Source organism: Argopecten irradians, chromosome 5 (assembly GCF_041381155.1).
Source record: "Argopecten irradians isolate NY chromosome 5, Ai_NY, whole genome shotgun sequence".
In the NCBI taxonomy this organism is placed as follows: domain Eukaryota; kingdom Metazoa; phylum Mollusca; class Bivalvia; order Pectinida; family Pectinidae; genus Argopecten; species Argopecten irradians.
Window position 1 is genome coordinate 43514039 of NC_091138.1, and position 20814 is coordinate 43534852.

A 20814-nucleotide genomic window follows, 5' to 3' on the forward strand; every position below is an offset into this window, starting at 1 on the left:
TGTTATTTTTCGGGTCGATCCAAAATCCAACATGGCCGCCACAGCCGCCATCTTGAAAACACATTTTGAACTTCTTCTCAAGTTCTACCTGTGCGATTTGGCTGAAACTTGCATGAAATGATCCTGACATGGTCCCGACAAAGTGTTGTTATTTTTCGGGTCGATCTGAAATCCAAGATGGCCGCCACAGCCGCCATCTTGAAAACACATTTTGAACTTCTTCTCAAGTTCTACCTGTGCGATTTGGCTGAAACTTGCATGAAATGATCCTGACATGGTCCCGACAAAGTGTTGTTATTTTTCGGGTCGATCTGAAATCCAAGATGGCCGCCACAGCCGCCATCTTGAAAACACATTTTGAACTTCTTCTCAAGTTCTACCAGTGCGATTTGGCTGAAACTTGCATGAAATGATCCTGACATGGTCCCGACAAAGTGTTGTTATTTTTCGGGTCGATCTGAAATCCAAGATGGCCACCACAGCTGCCATCTTGAAAACACATTTTGAACTTCTTCTCAAGTTCTATTAGAGCGATTTGGCTGAAACTTGCATGAAATGATCCTGACATGGTCCCGACAAAGTGTTGTTATTTTTTGGGTCTATCCAAAATCCAAGATGGCCGCCACAGCTTCCATCTTGAAAACACATTTTGAACTTCTTCTCAAGTTCTACCTGTGCGATTTGGCTGAAACTTGCATGAAATGATCCTGACATGGTCCTGACAAAGTGTTGTTTTTCGGGTTGATCTGAAATCCAAGATGGCCGCCAAAGCCGCCATCTTGAAAACACATTTTGAACTTCTTCTCAAGTTCTACCAGTGCAATTTGGCTGAAACTTGCATGAAATGATCCTGACATGGTCCCGACAAAGTGTTGTTATTTTTCGGGTCGATCTGAAATCCAAGATGGCCGCCACAGCCGCCATCTTGAAAACACATTTTGAACTTCTTCTCAAGTTCTACCGGTGCAATTTGGCTGAAACTTGCATGAAATGATCCTGACATGGTCCCGACAAAGTGTTGTTATTTTTCGGGTCGATCCAAAATCCAAGATGGCCGCCACAGCCGCCATCTTGAAAACACATTTTGAACTTCTTCTCAAGTTCTACCAGTGCGATTTGGCTGAAACTTGCATTAAATGATCCTGACATGGTCCCGACAAAGTGTTGTTATTTTTCGGGTCGATCTGAAATCCAAGATGGCCGCCACAGCCGCCATCTTGAAAACACATTTTGAACTTCTTCTCAAGTTCTACCAGTGCGATTTGGCTGAAACTTGCATGAAATGATCCTGACATGGTCCCGACAAAGTGTTGTTATTTTTCGGGTCGATCCAAAATCCAAGATGGCCGCCACAGCCGCCATCTTGAAAACACATTTTGAACTTCTTCTCAAGTTCTATTAGTGCGATTTGGCTGAAACTTGCATGAAATGATCCTGACATGGTCCCGACAAAGTGTTGTTATTTTTCGGGTCGATCCAAAATCCAACATGGCCGCCACAGCCGCCATCTTGAAAACACATTTTGAACTTCTTCTCAAGTTCTACCTGTGCGATTTGGCTGAAACTTGCATGAAATGATCCTGACATGGTCCCGACAAAGTGTTGTTATTTTTCGGGTCGATCTGAAATCCAAGATGGCCGCCACAGCCGCCATCTTGAAAACACATTTTGAACTTCTTCTCAAGTTCTACCTGTGCGATTTGGCTGAAACTTGCATGAAATGATCCTGACATGGTCCCGACAAAGTGTTGTTATTTTTCGGGTCGATCTGAAATCCAAGATGGCCGCCACAGCCGCCATCTTGAAAACACATTTTGAACTTCTTCTCAAGTTCTACCTGTGCGATTTGGCTGAAACTTGCATGAAATGATCCTGACATGGTCCCGACAAAGTGTTGTTATTTTTCGGGTCGATCTGAAATCCAAGATGGCCACCACAGCTGCCATCTTGAAAACACATTTTGAACTTCTTCTCAAGTTCTATTAGAGCGATTTGGCTGAAACTTGCATGAAATGATCCTGACATGGTCCCGACAAAGTGTTGTTATTTTTCGGGTCTATCCAAAATCCAAGATGGCCGCCACAGCTTCCATCTTGAAAACACATTTTGAACTTCTTCTCAAGTTCTACCTGTGCGATTTGGCTGAAACTTGCATGAAATGATCCTGACATGGTCCTGACAAAGTGTTGTTTTTCGGGTTGATCTGAAATCCAAGATGGCCGCCAAAGCCGCCATCTTGAAAACACATTTTCAACTTCTTCTCAAGTTCTACCAGTGCGATTTGGCTGAAACTTGCATGAAATGATCCTGACATGGTCCTGACAAAGTGACCCCATATGTAATTAATTTTACTATTGCCAAGGTAGTCAGATGACCGTTGTGGCCCTTTGGGCCTCTTGTTTCTTTTTTTTGCGTTGGGAATTCAAACTTCTTTTTCGTTTATAAGATATTTTTCTGCGTGAAATATCGAGGGTCTCTATTTGAATTTCACTATTTGTTCAGTGTCATATTAATATTGAAGGAAACCTAAAATATAATAATAAGTTACAAAACAGATAAAAGCCAGGTAAAGGATAGGCATAGCACTGTCAGAAAGGTCAGTTTAATGTTTTGGGATTTTTTTTTATAAAAAATTTTTTTGTAAATATTTGTCTTTGGTAATGTCTTAATCTGTGATTTAATGTTTGTGACTTATTTGTGTATTAGTGTTTCAGGTTCCATTGACTGTCTGAAATCTTAAAGGAAACACTTTATATCAACATGTAAAAATGTTGTACTGTTTCACATAACATCAATGAACAATATCACCTATTAGAACTGCCGGGTAAAATTAGATATTGGTCTTAATAGACGTCTCATTCTTTTCAATTTGATTTATTTTAAAGTTGAAAGGATGACTGCATACTTCAAAGAATCTGAATAAGACAAAGAAAAGAATTATTTAATTCTAAGATCAACTTTGGTTTATATATCTTAAATAACACTTCATTAGTTTTTTACTGTATTTGTTGTTATAAATGCTCAGACATCACAACTCGGCCGCACAGATATTCTTGGTCTTATTCTGTTGAATTTGAAGTTGGTGATATCTTGGGTAAAAGCATTTTCTATTAAAATCATGAATACTTGATATCACTGTTAACGGTGAATAAGGTCTGTCCTCTCAGTGACCAAGAAGGGGGTTTTATAGCTATCTGATTTTTGTAGCTCATAACAATTGATCTGTACTAGAACAGCACTTGTAAATAAATCATTACACTTTCAATAATGTTTTCTTTCTGTTATTAATACTTACACAGAATATTCTATTTTGCCCTTGAACTTGTCTATTATGAACATGTGTCTGTCTATACATTCCTACTAAAATTCAATTTCTATCAAAATATAGTAGTATTTGACCGACATAGATACCATGGATAAAGAATGTAGATATGTCCATACATGGATTGTTACTTTTGACATTGACGTTACTGAGTGTATTAATGATATCTAGGATTGGTCAAAAATTTACACTTACTGCATTCACCGTAATTAACGTTCTTCCCCTTTTTAGGTCATCTGACCCAAAGGGTCAGGATGACCTATAGTCATCATGTTTCGTCCGTCGTCGTGCGCCGTCCGCCGTCCGCCGTGCGTTAACTTTTCACATTTTGAACTTCTTCTCAAGTTTGACCAGTGGGATTGAGCTGAAACTTACCTGAAATGATCCTGACATGGTCCCGACAAAGTGTTGTTATTTTTCGGGTCGATCTGAAATCCAAGATGGCAGCCACAGCCGCCATCTTGAAAACACATTTTGAACTTCTTCTCAAGTTCTAACGGTACGATTTGGCTGAAACTTGCATGAAATGATCTTGACATGGTCCCGACAAAGTGTTGTTATTTTTCGGGTCAATCCGCAATCCAAGATGGCCGTCTCAGCCGCCATCTTGAAAACACATTTTGAACTTCTTCTCAAGTTCTACCGAAGGGATTTGGCTGAAACTTGCATGAAATGATCCTGACATGGTCCCGACAAAGTGTTGTTATTTTTCGGGTCGATCTGAAATCCAAGATGGCCGCCACAGCCGCCATCTTGAAAACACATTTTGAACTTCTTCTCAAGTTCTACCTGTGGGATTTTGCTGAAACTTGCATGAAATGATCCTGACATGGTCCCGACAAAGTGTTGTTATTTTTCGAGTCGAACCGAAATCCAAGATGGCCGCCACAGCCGCCATCTTGAAAACACATTTTGAACTTCTTCTCAAGTTCTACCGGTGCAATTTGGCTGAAACTTGCATGAAATGATCCTGACATGGTCCCGACAAAGTGTTGTTATTTTTCGGGTCGATCTGAAATCCAAGATGGCAGCCACAGCCGCCATCTTGAAAACACATTTTGAACATCTTCTCAAGTTCTAACGGTACGATTTGGCTGAAACTTGCATGAAATGATCTTGACATGGTCCCGACAAAGTGTTGTTATTTTTCGGGTCAATCCGCAATCCAAGATGGCCGTCTCAGCCGCCATCTTGAAAACACATTTTGAACTTCTTCTCAAGTTCTACCGGTGCAATTTGGCTGAAACTTGCATGAAATGATCCTGACATGGTCCCAACAAAGTGTTGTTATTTTTCGGGTCGATCTGAAATCCAAGATGGCCGCCACAGCCGCCATCTTGAAAACACATTTTGAACTTCTTCTCAAGTTCTAACGGTACGATTTGGCTGAAACTTGCATGAAATGATCTTGACATGGTCCCGACAAAGTGTTGTTATTTTTTGGGACAATCCGCAATCCAAGATGGCCGTCTCAGCCGCCATCTTGAAAACACATTTTGAACTTCTTCTCAAGTTCTACCGAAGGGATTTGGCTGAAACTTGCATGAAATGATCCTGACATGGTCCCGACAAAGTGTTGTTATTTTTCGGGTCGATCTGAAATCCAAGATGGCCGCCACAGCCGCCATCTTGAAAACACATTTTGAACTTCTTCTCAAGTTCTACCTGTGGGATTTTGCTGAAACTTGCATGAAATGATCCTGACATGGTCCCGACAAAGTGTTGTTATTTTTCGAGTCGAACCGAAATCCAAGATGGCCGCCACAGCCGCCATCTTGAAAACACATTTTGAACTTCTTCTCAAGTTCTACCGGTGCAATTTGGCTGAAACTTGCATGAAATGATCCTGACATGGTCCCGACAAAGTGTTGTTATTTTTCGGGTCGATCTGAAATCCAAGATGGCCGCCACAGCCGCCATCTTGAAAACACATTTTGAACATCTTCTCAAGTTCTAACGGTACGATTTGGCTGAAACTTGCATGAAATGATCTTGACATGGTCCCGACAAAGTGTTGTTATTTTTCGGGTCAATCCGCAATCCAAGATGGCCGTCTCAGCCGCCATCTTGAAAACACATTTTGAACTTCTTCTCAAGTTCTACCGAAGGGATTTGGCTGAAACTTGCATGAAATGATCCTGACATGGTCCCGACAAAGTGTTGTTATTTTTCAGGTCGATCTGAAATCCAAGATGGCCGCCACAGCCGCCATCTTGAAAACACATTTTGAACTTCTTCTCAAGTTCTACCGGTGCGATTTGGCTGAAACTTGCATGAAATGATCCTGACATGGTCCCGACAAAGTGTTGTTATTTTTCGGGTCGATCCGAAATCCAAGATGGCCGCCACAGCCGCCATCTTGAAAACACATTTTGAACTTCTTCTCAAGTTCTACCTGTGGGATTTTGCTGAAACTTGCATGAAATGATCCTGACATGGTCCCGACAAAGTGTTGTTATTTTTCGGGTCGATCTGAAATCCAAGATGGCAGCCACAGTCTCCATCTTGAAAACACATTTTGAACTTCTTCTCAAGTTCTACTGGTGTAATTTGGCTGAAACTTGCATGAAATGATCCTGACATGGTCCTGACAAAGTGTTGTTATTTTTCGGGTCAATCCGAAATCCAAGATGGCGGTCACAGCCGCCATCTTGGAAACACATTTTGAACTTCTCCTCAAGTTCTACCGGTGCGATTTGGCTGAAACTTGCATGAAATGATCCTGACATGATCCCGACAAAGTATTTTTACATCTCTGGTTGATCCCAAATCGAAGATGACTACCATGACACTATATATCTAATTAATTTCCTATATTTAAAGGCCCTTGGGCCTCTTGTTTGAAATAAAATTTGTTAAAAGAAATTGAAAATGATCCTGACTTGATCCTGACAAAGTGACACCATATATATTTAATTTAACTATTGTCAAGGTAGTCAGATGACCGTTAAGGCCCTTTGGGCCTCTTGTCTGGATAAGTTGTTGAAACACCCCCATCCCATGGATTTAAAAATGTTTTACAATTTGCTGCCTCTAACATTCATTGTAACCAATATTACATGAACTTGCAACTCTTTTACATGTGAATCACGACCTGATAATGCGTCTCAAAGGATAAAGAGGTGAGGTGAACATGTTAACTTCAATAAATTAATGTACCATGAATACAGAGAGACTTAAAATATGGATGATTTTTCTTCCGCAACTTGCATTTTGGTTCATTAATAAGTCCCCCCTCCGCACTCTATTGCAACTATTATTAAAGTGCCTTGGATGCTTATTACGGTTAATACGGTATTATGAAAGAATTTTTTTTACAGAAATTGTGGATATATATCCACCACACTTTGTAAACAGTGCAGCATATTAGGCCAAAAAAAATGTCTGTTGAGGGTTACATTGACAAAAGAAATAGGGTCGGAGTTTTTCACTCTAAAGTAATGGGTGGAATCAGAGTCGGATCAAAATCCTGACTTAATTTTCTTTTCATAGAATAGTGGGGGGAAAATTAGTTTGATTAGGTAACCCTAAACAGAAATTGTTTTGGCCATATCTTACCTGAAGCGGGTCTGGGTCCACAAATCCATAGCAACCTCCTGTGGCAATGGTGATTTGCATGAAAATTTGTATACATATACCATTTGATCACAGAGGATTTTTGAGCAATCTGATTCTTTGGGCGAGATGACTACGTACACGTTTTGCAAATTACTCCGTTCTCCGAAATTCACTGTCAAAATTATGCAAGCAGCAGTTTGATTGGTCATTTCCAAAGGTCACCTGGACATGACCCCTAATGGGATTTTCTCAGATCCTCTTATCCAACCTAGTGATAATAAGGATCTGTATTTTAATCAGATTGATCTTTGAGCAAAGACCCCACCATTTGTTTAATTTTGAATCCCAACCATATAATGATGCTATAGATACCATACAAATATGCTATCCAATACATAGTTTCAGAGAAGTAATTTATATGAAAATAGTAGCCTAATTGACCTTTTTGGCCCTGCGCCTTAGAGGCCCCAGGGGGTCAGAGAAAAAGTCCTTATCAACGGGCAGGCGGACGTCACGATATGGCATAAGCTCACCTTGGTCCTTTGGACCAGGTGAAAGATGGATATTTCATTTAACTATGGAAAAATAGTCGATGGCAATGGAGCTGCTATTTTGACAAATAAAGTTGGCACTATATTTAGTTATATAAGTAATGAACCAAAATACAATCACCGAATAACTGGTGAAAGATGGCATCTTGTATGTAACGTAGAATTTAAGTTCCTCAGTGAATTAACCAACGTCTGAAAAATACATCTTTAATACATTCAGAGTATTAAATTGCCATAAAATTATCAATACATGATATAGTCCATTGGTCAAGTTGTTCTTCACTTTAAATCAATAAACAATGTGATTGTAAGTAACTAGGTAACTTTGTGCAACGGAAAACCTATATATACCAAATTGAACAAAGGTGACTTCACACTGATTTGTCAGAATTCCACATGACTACCTTGTAAGATAGAGTGCAGGCAGTTCCATTAACCCGAGACCTCTGGTTCTCGACACAGCAAAAACAATTTTGACGCACGATCTGTGCATGCTGTGCATCAATCTGACGCTTCACATTTTTACCACCACTGCTCATCATCAGAGTACTAGTTGTGTATGTGTGTAGTATTTGATGCCAACACCCAATAAGGGGTATATTAGCTAGGGTCAGTGACACTTATTGGTAGAACAACCCATGCAAACTAAAAGATTCACTCAACTGTGACATAGTCCGACCGAATCTGCTAATTGGAGCATAGGTAAAGAAGTCACACCTAATGAGTACCTACCTACCTCTGGTCCGCTAAAACTGCACATTCTTAGTATTGGTATTACAAACGGAATGGTGTACGTGCAGATTGCGACATTAACGCTGGGACTTTGTAAAGGACTAGGTATGGTAAGGGTCTTTTGTGGCCCCCAAATCTGCTATTTTTCAAAGTCTATTATTTTAAGATGTGAATCTTGCATTTCAAATATTGACCACATACCTGACATTTGATAGTGCTATTTGGTAATTATACACTTAATATGCAAAAGGTGAAAATTTCATCAAAATTGGGTCTTTTTTATAGTTTTTCACCTAGTTAACATAGAGCGCATTCTAGAACAAACTTATTATTTCTCAAAATGATGTATTCTTCATGTTGGCTAATTCCCTTAAAATATAAAGTTTGTTCGAGGTTGTGCTCTATTGCTTTTAAAAGAAAAACTATCAAAAATATGCCAAAATTGACCAAATTTTGAAATTTGCACAATTTATGTAAAGCTACCATGGTTATATAGCAAAAACATACTTTCTGTCAACAAAAATATCATGAAGATTTTATCGAGAGCGTATTCAATATTTCAAATACAGCAACTTAATTTCTAAACACTTAATTTGAAATTTGGTTGACTAAGGGGCCAAAAAGAGCCATTACCATATCTAGTCCTTTATACCAAATAATCACACAAATACCAAAACATTAAATTTATAATTATTTTATTACAAAGGGGAATGATATCTTGCACTGCTCAAATAAGTGTCAGAGCAAATCCCTTCAGAGCTTTACCTCATCAATACAGATCAGAAGTCACAGACTTCAAATACGAATATATCCAACATAGTCGGTATTATTATAAAACCATCAAAATTGCTCATGATTAAGATAATGTAATTCTCTGATAAATGCATACTTTGGTAATAAGCAATCTAATCATTTATAAAAAAAATAAACATGAAATTCAAATATTTTACATCACATTCTCTCGGACAAAAAAAAACCTTGCATACACAAATTGCTAGCATAGTATTTCAAATATAAAATATCACATTATGATTATCAATTAATACATAATTCAAAGCATTATTTTAATGTTGCACACACCTTTCTTTCAAAACAATAAATAATACTTCCAAACACATCTTCACTTGTATTCATAGCTTTAACTGAAAGATATGTCAATGCATAAAATACAAATGCTTAAAAATCTTTCCACAAGATATTTCTTATGGTTGCTGCCATATGAAATCAAATTTCAACGAAAAACAACACTGCTGTAAAATCAATGCATTTACCACATCTCAAGTTTAAACAAAAGTTAGACAAAATTTCAGATCACAGAATGTTCATATACCTATAGAACTTGGTACTGACTAACTACTGGAATTCCAGAAACCGTTTTGTCCAACACATTTCACATAAGAGCAATAACAACAGTTCAACAAGGCTCTCACAAAGTACTGATACTAAGTAATACAGATCTACAGTTATATATATTCTTCATTGCGTTTTCATGTTCATCTTGTCCATCAGTGACAAGTTCCAATCACACAATTCTTCTTGTAACTTCTACAGGTACAGGGCTAGCTTTTCCAGACAAGAATGGCAACATAGATCATGATGTACCAATATATATATGTCCAGCACATTGGTTTTCAGAGTCTTGTATCCCTTTTCCAACATGTGCACCAAGTCAATTAAAGGTAGCTGTACATGTATTTCATATGATTTCAAAGCTTTTTCATGGATAAAACAATTTCATGAATTGTCACAGCGAGCACTTGTCCTGTTTTCAGCAAGACATGCACAAAATAACGTCAATATCGTAGGCATTCTAGCAATGTCGTTCTCATTGTTTTGAGAAGAAATTATCAATAGTAACAAACACACAGGTTCCATTTTCACAATTCAGGCAAAATTCAAACCATCGAAGTTACACAGATATCCTTTGGTTGTAGCTGCAATATTGACATTGCAATGGAATACTACCCGATTCTTCTATTTCTTGTAAAAAGAAATGAACACATATGGTAGAACTAGTTCATTCAATATAATCTGGCCGAGATCCTTGGAATGAATGCTGTCAATTGATACATATGAAGATCACTTAAGTCTTTATCCTTTCAGACCAAATTTCCTTGACACCTTCAATGGAAAATATAAGACTTTAAAGAATATTTGTTGAATGAAAGTGTAAAAGTTTACCTTTCTCAAATTGTCTGTTACTAAAATGTTAAGCTTAACTTTCAGCAATAATATCAAAATAATAGTAACTACCATTCAAATTTTATACACTTATTCAAAACACCAGTACAAATTATTGAAATATTAATGAAATAATTTCAAACATCATGTGACTTACCCCGTCATAGACTGTCCATGCTAGGGCAGCCATCAGACTTCTCCTTAGAGTCCTAGGAACAATACCCCTCAAAAAGCCATTAGCACCATATTTCTGCAATCAGAAAACAACAAAATGTGAAATAACCAATATTAAAAACTTTTTCAACCCAATCTCGAGTTATATCTGAAGACATGCATTAGACAGATGTGCATAAATGTACATGTCTTTCCATTTGCGAGTCAGTATTTTATGACAGGGTAAAAACTGGAGGTACTTGTAGTTTGAAATACTTGGTTTTTGACTTTGATATACTGGATTCAATTTTCTTATGTATAGCTAACATGAAGAACCTTTGAAAATATGATACATGTATTAGCATATGCATTTTGATGAAAGGAAACACAGACGACTAACCTCCAGCACATATCTTGCTGTTTCAAAAACTTTGGCATGTTTTTTGGGGTCCAGCTGCATTAATGTTTTGACGACATCAGCAGGTTGTGTGATAAGTGAAGCCAATATTCCTGCGTTCAGTCCACAGATGAAATGAAGGGCTGGACGCTTTGACTCGTCAACAGTATCTGCAAATACAAAATTATAACAAACTATTATCATCAATTTAGGTTAACCGATTCAAATGTCTTGGTTAGATACTGCAGTGTAGTATTTACTGTCAAGAAAAGAAAAACGGACAAACACATGGTCCAGACGATTCTGTCCCTGGTGAGTAAACTAAGTTTAATTAATTTCAATCTTTATAGATGAAGTCCATCTAAAAAGCAATTGTTTTAATTAAAATTGAACATTTTATCAATGCATTACACAATATTTATAATACAAACAGAATTTTCCCGTACCATCCATGTACAAAAGGTACTCGTTTAACTCTTCAATTTTTGTACCAGTTCTTTTTTGTATCAACCATTCCAAATACCAATTTCTTTCCATGTCACTTGAATTGCTTTACTTTGCACTAACACCAGATTTGTACCTTTAGTTACTCCAACTTTTGAAAGTGACCAACATTCTTACGAATACACCTTACAAGAATACAAGAAAGCATTTACATCATTTACCTGTTCACACATGTGCGCATCGTGAGATTGTTGTTAAAAAGAACCGTTTGTTTACCTCTTGTTCTTTGGAGAGCTATGATGGACAGGATAAATCTATAATAATGATACACAAAAAAAATGTGTGTTAGTTCTGGGGTTGAAGTGTCGTACACCAGATCTCTGTACAATTTAGTAATAACTTACTAGGCCAAACAAAAATGTTTATGAGTTTCAGGTCTCTTAATAATTATAAAGTGGATGAAAAACCAACCTGGCAAAATCCTATAGTACACCATACCAAATTGATAACTTCGGTGGATATCAATTTCATTTTCATCATACTGTATTTAATCGTTTTTTAATCACTTTTTTATATAAATTGTCACTATTTGGTCAAGAATACCATAACAGACATGAAACATTTTATTATTGTTTGGCCTAATATTTTAAAATACCCTTCCTTCATGAATTCTTCTGATGTTTTTTTCTTTCAATGTTAAAAATAATATAAATGTTCTTCCAAAATCAATAAGAAGATTCATGGTATCTAGAAGGATATTTTTTTTACCTGAAATAAAAAAATTAATCATTAATAAGTTGCATGATCACTAATGGTATGAATTATGGTGAGAATTCAAGCAATACTTACTGTCATTGACAATCTGTTTGAATTGGGTATAGAACATCAGGTACAACCCAGAGAATGGAACATCTCTCATCAGAGTTGGAGAAAGGCCGGAGATCAATGCTGTGAACAGAAAACAAATAATTTCATAAGCAGAGAAATTTTAAACATCAAAAACTTGGATATATATGATTATAAACAGTATATCTCGACAAAACTGACACTTGTCTAATCCAAATGACTGTGCATTATGACTTTATTTTATGACACTTTCCTTTTTAATTCATATTAATTAAAACCTGTACATAATTTGGAAATCTGACTAAACCAGCCAAATATGCTGCTCTCGCGACATCCGGTTTAGACAAGGATATCTATTATATTTCAAACCTAGTTTATTGTACAATATCTGTTTTCACCATGAATTGAAATTGGATAAAATCGAGAGATAAGAACTTAAGAAGATTGTTAACTTAAATTTCACGTACCTCGACAACCTTCTGTTCGGTAGGTCAGGACCAAAGCGTTCGCCACACCATTTCCGTATTTGAAAAGTCCACTCTGAAAACCAAAGTCTATATTGAAATAAGTTTGCTACTTAAATCCTGATTTGACAAACCGTATAAAAACTCTAAATAAGAGCAGGATGAATCAGATTGTAGTATATACCTCGTATCTAGTTTTCAGCACAGTGAATGGGATGACCATGATTCCAGACATCGCCCTAGCACACATTCCGGTCATTGCTGATTCCAGGAATGCAGGCTTTTCAGATCTAAAACCAAAATTATTTATATTGTAGAAATATCTGTGTGTCTATTTAATTCAAAAGGATATTGATAACTAACAGAAATAGATATCATGATTACAAATTTGAAGTAAAGAATTGCGAAAACTTGAGTGGAACTCACCCATATTTACTTCTGATGTAGTGAACAGATGAGAAGTAGATTCCAATACCAGGAACAGCTCTTGAAAATGACTGAAACATAAAAAATTTTATTTATATAGATATCTTTAAACTTGAATTACCATGTAAAATTGATTTTATCGAGATCTTAAGCCTGTAAATCTGTACTTTTTATATTCATTATACTCTACATGTGCTTCGATTTCTTATACTATGAAACTAACTGATCATAAAATATAAAATTACAAAATGTTATGTTACTAATTAATTGTGATTAATTCTTTTCATATATATTAAAATATTTTTATCAAGATTAATAGCTTTTAAAATTTATTTTTTCCAACTTTTATTTTTTGACAAACTTACTGGCACTAGTCCTTTCCAGAGTCCCAGCAATTTATCTTGGCGGACCACAGCATGTGCTACTGTCACCATTCCTGGAGACCTTTAATGCAAAGTAAAACCAAAATAATTTCTCTCTAAAACGTTGGACTCTCTTACAATAATACTTTCGATTAAATGTAATTTTAATTTTAAATGGTGCTTAAATTAACGTGATGCGCCGTATTCACCAGGTTGAGTAATATACAAGCTCACTTACCCAAAAGTAACTGATGTCTGGATGCGTGTTTTCACAAGATCCAATGGCTGGAATAGCAAGGTGGAGCAGGATCCACTAAGCGATCCGGCAAGGAACGATTTCAACACAGGTGACTGTACAGAAAGAAAAAAACAGATTATAAGAGGATATTAAAGTCTAAGATTACCTCATAAATATTCATGTATGATGTAGATTTCATCATCTTGTTTCACAAAACGTCAAAAATTAAACAACACCCTATGCATGTCTGATACTTACAACTTCCATGTTTAAAATGATGATTTTCTACTTGATTGCGTCGTTAAAGTTCTTCCTAAGGATTCCAGAAAATCCTGGGGTAACCAGTATTACCCCTAGGCTTTTGTCAAAACATGGTCTTGGACGAGAATACCAGATGATCAACAATGATGAAATGTTTACAAATTAACACAACACTTCCGGTCAGCAGGTGCACGTTTCCAAACACTTTACAGTTAATATTTTCCCAGTTCTTACTGCTTAAACTGTAAAATAGATAATGTGGTAAATCTGTTCTTTTTAAACAATTTATACCTATCCCCAACTATCCTATAACACGTATGTCTCCTTGCTGCCCTTGGTCGTAATTGTTGTTTCGCTGACTTAACTGGGCCTTGTCGCATATGTATCCCTCCGCGCGAAAACGTGTTTGGCATGCGGCCAATTGCTAAAATGCGTCTTATTGTAAACTAAATTGAATTGTATTAATAATTTCTCCACTGTATATTCAAAATATTTTTACACGAAAGTTTTATCTATAAATTGGAACACAACGTAAGCATGATTTACACAGAAATTATATAGCGAACTATTTTCTGTAGTGGAGTACTTATTTTCAAAAACACCGTAAAGCAATCGCCACACAGAACCAGATCCAACCGGTGTTGATCAACCTAAACCCGAACTGGCTTAAATTGCTGGACATATAACTTAATTTGATATTCAGTTAAAGCTTTATTTAAAAATAACTGGTTCGTTTTACATATGAAAATAGACTAAGGTATATCATATATTATGATTAAAAAAACATTTTTTGATAAACGATATCATAAGAATGAAAAAATAGTATCTACAAAATATACATTGTAGGCCTACTAAAAAGTATCACAAAAGCTAACAATGGTATTTTTATCATCGAATGACTGATTTCAGTGGTATTTTGCTTACATTTCAGCAGTAAATTCAATATAAACATAATATTAGCCATTTGTATATTTTTTTTCAGGTGATGTCAATCATTCGAATATGCGCATTACCTTAATATGAATAAAATTATCAATGATGTTATAGTTTCAAGGTCATTGATTTTTTTTGTATTGATATTTGAAAAAAAAAAAAAAACAACATTTTAACAAGATTTTTTTAATGGACTTCTTCATTTCCTTCACTCATCAATTTTTCGCTTTCTAAAATTTACTTTTTTTTGCGACTTTTGTGTCATGATCAATATCTTTATAACATTATATTTTCTTTTTTTATTATTTTTTTTTTTTAATTTCTCGAATCACAAGATTATATAATTATCATATTAATGTTTTAAATAGATCAAGATCTATAATTAATTCCGTAAATTAAGTATCAGACAACATTAATTGAACATCCTTTTTAATGAACCTTTATATGAATTCATACTATATATAAAATGTCATGGCAGAGGAAATAAGACAGAAAACGCAAAAGAAATAGGATTGTTTAAAATAGGAAACAATTTAACATAAAACTAAGGTCAGAAACTGCCACACAGCGGTCACAACCCTTGACCCTTTGATTGATGAGTGAAAGTCTGATAGCTGATCATCGGTACTATTGACCGCGATAAACCAAAGTGAAATGTCACCGTCCTAAGACTGGAGATCAATCGCCTCGAACACTACTCAAGTGACATTTAATTAATTCTTCTGTTAATTAGATATATCCTATCTCAACAATTACCATATGAACATATTTTGATTTCATTTTTACTTTAATGAGTAAATATTCAACTCTGCGCGTCAAAATGTGGCATATGCACAATGATATTTAATTAATTACTTATGTATTAATTTTATCTAGAGTCTAAATACTCACTTTTCCTGCATACTTATATATTTCTTATGAGAAATTGGGTATTATTTTTAATTTTTATACAAATTAAATAAGAAATTAGTCAATCAGCACGATGAACCGATTTGAGTGATAAAATTTTTTATTTGGTTTATATATAGGCTTAGCCTGCTTTGTGATCTATTTTTATGTGTTTTCTTGCACACGTAATAAAATTTGTTGGAATGAAATAAGACAAAAACACGCATGTTTATACATGTACTTATATAGGCCTACGATAAATAACACGTGCTTCCATCTATATACATGTATGTAAATGAATTAGACGTGAAATACTCATGATCTCATAATCCAAGACCTTTGACGCCCTAATATGTCAATATCGTTACGATCACACAGCTTAGCAGATTTATTTATTTGTCAGCTTGACAGCTACGACCAACCTTTGATTACCAATTGTAAGTTCTTATCTGGTCGAGAAGCACAACTTTGACACATACTGCCTAAAGCTTATATGTATTTTAGGCCAAGAAATCCTCGGAGCAAACAAATCACTATTGGTTATTAGTTATAGATGACTTAATCTAGATGTACGATGGTATGTTCTCCATTTGCCCATTAAAGTAAGATTCCCATGTTTTCTACAAGAATTCGATTATTTGTAAGTCTAACTATTGATAAAATAATGACAAAAAGGAAAATAAAAACAACACAGTTCTGTGAATATCTCTGAAAATGATAGGATAAGTATCAATATTCCTTTATTTTAATTAAACTTCTCAACAAGAATGTGAAAACAATCTTAAAGAACCACCCATAACTTATGACATAAATTATTTTTATGGAAAGAATTTAAGTTGTGAAATTAATTTAATGAAATATTGACAATGCTAGACACATGCAATTGTTCTAACATATATATATGTATGTATATAGAATCCACGGTCCCGACTATCCCCGTAGCTGTTGACGACGCTATTATCTTGTTGAAACTAATTACAATATTAAATTAATATACCTGCCTCATATAATACGTCAATATTGTATTGAAGTAGTTCCAACGTCTGCACATGTTACATAGTAAGATAAAAATGTTTATAATCAATGAATAATTTGGTATGTACCGTTTATTTTTCAAACATTAAAATGTGTATGGCAAGGTGACGCCATCCGTCCCTCACTTTTAACTCGTAAATAAAGTTAATTCTAAATTTAAAGATGCTCCACCGCTGACAAATAGTATTTTTTCACTATCAAAAGCAGGAGCAGGCGATTTGGTATTTTTTCTTTAATTACAAAAGTTACTTACTTAACACCATTACCAGCATTGAAAAGTTTGAGCTTCTAATTTTACTTCAAGTTAAAAATATGAAAAATAATTAATTGCATCCCGAAAAAATTCCGTGGCACTATATCCTATATGGAATGAAGTATTGATTGCACATGCCCCAAAGGCAAAATAAATTATTTTATATTATTTTTTGTGTTAATTAGACATATATATACACGATTAACACCAATTATTGTTCAAATGATGAATATCGTTTATGCTCTGTCGGCGGTGGAGCATCTTTAATAAAAAACAAGTTTATTTTTCAAACATTCAAATGTGTATGGAAAGGTGACGCCATCGGTACCTCTCTTTTAACTCGTAAATAAAGTTAATTTTAAATTAAAAAACAAAAAACAATGATCTAATTAATACTCAGCTATCAAATATGTATTTATTATTTATACTCGACCTTAAATGACAGAAGATCGGACAAGTAGAAACATGACTTTATTAAAAACTAACCTTATATTGATATTTTCCTTTTCAAGTATCAGATATATATATTTTATTAGATAATACTAGATAAGGATTAATATAAGTTTTAAACTTGTCTCCAAATCCTATTGCTTTCTTGTTGATACTTGCCGCTACTTGTGTAATAATTTTTACAGAATTAGAAGCGAACTGAAATAATTTTTACATTAATATTTAGGTTGATGGTTGACAAACTATGAATGTACAGTATATAGATTTTTTAAAGATTTTAAAAAGTTCACATTCACAATTTTCTTGATGAAATCCATAATGAATGTTTTAAAAATATTCATAGTATTTCTTGTGGTGATTATTACAGATCAATATACATAATGTAAATTAAAAAAAAAGATATATCTGTAATCGATACAGTTATCCCTATTATATATAATGAATGTCACCATCTCTGCCCAGCTGACACTGTGAAATCTACATCGCATGTACAATTCAGTTTTACAGGTAGTTCACACCTTATATCTATTTACAATAAAACCAGAATTATTTTCTCCAGCACTATATATAACTATGATATGAAGTATCATACGAAATGATTTTATATCCTCATGTACAAACATGCATTCTTACATATTAATATATATGCCACATATAACAAGTCCATAAAACATTATTCGTAGACTGAAATATTCATATATATTTATTTAACTAATACATACTGCATGTACATACACGTATGATTGATATGATTATTGCACAGACGATACCAAATTTATCTAGACTTATTTTCTCATTACAGCGAGTCATCAGAATATTTTCAATATCTGTATGATTTGATAACTTGTTCAAATTCTATGGCCCAGCTCAAGAGTTTAACAATGTCTTGCGCAGAACCTTGCCAAAACGACGCTAGTATGTCATGCGTTAAGTAAAAAAAACTAATTGCGCTTGCAACAATTATCAATTAGCATCATTGACTGGACGAACTTTTGCGCCAAATTCGTCCGAGTTCCTATAAATATGTACTGTATATGTAATTGCTTTCATTTCCTGCCAAGAGTTTAATGTCAAGTCTTGTATACATTTTGTGAGTGTGAACTAATTAGGAAACAGTTTGAGCTGAAGCGTGGGTGATGTTGCAAGTCTGGAGAATATTGATTTGCTTAGGTTGAGATTCTATAGCCTGTATTTGGGTAACATCCTAGCTGTAGATTTGATTGATTGTTTTTCCCTGAAACGCACAGCTCATCAGTGTTGATGTCTTTCAGAATTCGAAATAAAATTCACCAATCGATTGTGAATATTTATTTGAAAGTGACTTTGAAATTAGATTTTTTTTAATGTTTTTAGCTACAAATTGTTGCCTTTCTTATATATTTTGTTGACATTGGCTAAGTACACGGTCTTTCTGTAAAATTTCAGGTAGCTATGGTAGTTTGACCACTAGAATTTGGACAAAGCCATATGTGACGTATCTATACATGTAGCCAAACAAATAAGATTTCTCCTTATCTGTTTAATGTATATATATTGAACGGTAGAATGATAGTTGCCGGTAAAAACATAAAATAAAGTCTTTAAAATCATGTAGGCGTTGTTTAGCATATAGATATATCGATACAACACAGTTACATATGTATATATTCAATATACGAACGTGACAGCTGTCGATATTTATTGATCAAATGTATTCTTCTCACGAATTAAATATATTCTATATCTCAGTTTACAATCTGCTAACGTTATTCGTTTGTAAATGATACGCTTATCATACTTGATTTATGGAAGGTATAGAATTAACTGGAAGTTAAAACTCGACCTTTGGACTCTTTCCATATTTCAATCTAGCAATTTGGTCATCTGATGAAACTGGCCCCATTGTTTCACCACAGGATTTCGTTTCTCACATAAATGTATGTATATTACTGGGTATCTACTATAGATATTAGTCTACAGTATTTAACTGTACTTATATATTAGAAACGAAAACCTGTGACCTCACTATCTGAATTTTAATATGTGTTCCAAAATAAACAGGACGAACGTGCTATTGATCAATATGAAATGCTATACGAGTTCAAAATATCATTTTCGAAATAAAACTGTTTGTGGAAAAGTAGACGCCATTTTTTGTTGACAGAGATTGCTTGGGTTTTTTGGTTTATTTATTTTTACGTCCTATTAACAGCCAGGGTCATGTAAGGACTTGCCAGGTTTGTTGGTGGAGGAAAGCCGGAGTACCCGGAGAAAAACCACCGCCCAGCGGCCAGTACCTGGCAACTGCCCTACATGGGATTCGAACCCGCATCTCAGAGGTGGAGGGCTTGTGGTAAATGTCGGGACATCTTAACCACTCGGCTACCGCGGCCCCCTACAGAGATTGCAGATTCGGAACAAATACAATACTCCAGCCCAGATATTTCTCTCACTGACATGCTTCAGCTTTGCATGATGAGAATTAAAAGCACTGAATCAATGCTTCAGCTTTGCATGATGAGAATTAAAAGCACTGAATCAAGTGTTACTTTCATTCGTTTCTGTCCGTCAGACTGACGGAGTGAGAAGGGAAGTAACTCTGACATATTAAAATGCGTTATAATCTAGACGTACAGAAGATAAAGCTGGTTTAGAAGCACAATGTATCAGGAAAATTAAGATTATCTAATTAAAGGCCCGGTCCCACTGACCTTTAGGAAGATTTGCGAATGTATTGCGCACAAAATGAACATTCGCTGAACATTCGCAATATTCGTAAATCGTACTTGTATCTGTCGCCCAACATATCCGCACACGTCCGCAATTATCCGCAATGGCATGTTTTTCCGTTCCCAGGATTTTTGAACTGCACAAAATTTTGATTGCGGAAATCATTCGCATTAGATACGCTATTCGTACGCAATACATACTCAATACATGCTTACTATATGCGCTGTATATCCGCTGTTATTCGTTGATATCCGCAACTGACAGGGTTTTGCGGCTTTGTAGCGAACTGGGACAGTGTGTAAAACGGATGAATAGCGTACCTATCACGTTGACATCGCGAATTAAAATAATTTGTAGCGAATGCATATTGAGTTCAGCGTTTGTATTGCGTCTGTTTTGCATTTGATTTGAGAATAATTTGCGAATGTATAACAAACGTGTTGCGTAAACCAAAACTACGGTATAAATATGGCAAAAACTCGACATATTTGTGTATTATTTCCTGTCCGCCAGGAAGTACTGGTGTAATAATGGGTCATCGGCAATAAAACAACATATTAATCTACTTGTTCAAGTCATGAAATTGTTTCAAAGACAGAAAAGAAAAAGTT

General features: G+C 35.1%; 1 protein-coding gene across 1 annotated transcript; it reads right to left on the reverse strand.

Moving 5' to 3' along the window:
- Nucleotides 1–8841: 8841 nt before the first annotated feature.
- On the reverse strand, nucleotides 8842–14311 carry LOC138323961 (mitochondrial glycine transporter B-like). The gene is made up of 10 exons (XM_069268918.1): nucleotides 13933–14311; nucleotides 13675–13787; nucleotides 13440–13518; nucleotides 13075–13145; nucleotides 12833–12938; nucleotides 12652–12724; nucleotides 12188–12286; nucleotides 10898–11064; nucleotides 10502–10594; nucleotides 8842–10284 (listed from the first exon to the last, which is right to left on the reverse strand). Exons 1-10 carry the CDS (start codon nucleotides 13939–13941, stop codon nucleotides 10255–10257), a joined length of 840 nt encoding a protein of 279 aa, XP_069125019.1. The 5' UTR covers nucleotides 13942–14311; the 3' UTR covers nucleotides 8842–10254.
- Between the last annotated feature and the right edge of the window lie 6503 nt (nucleotides 14312–20814).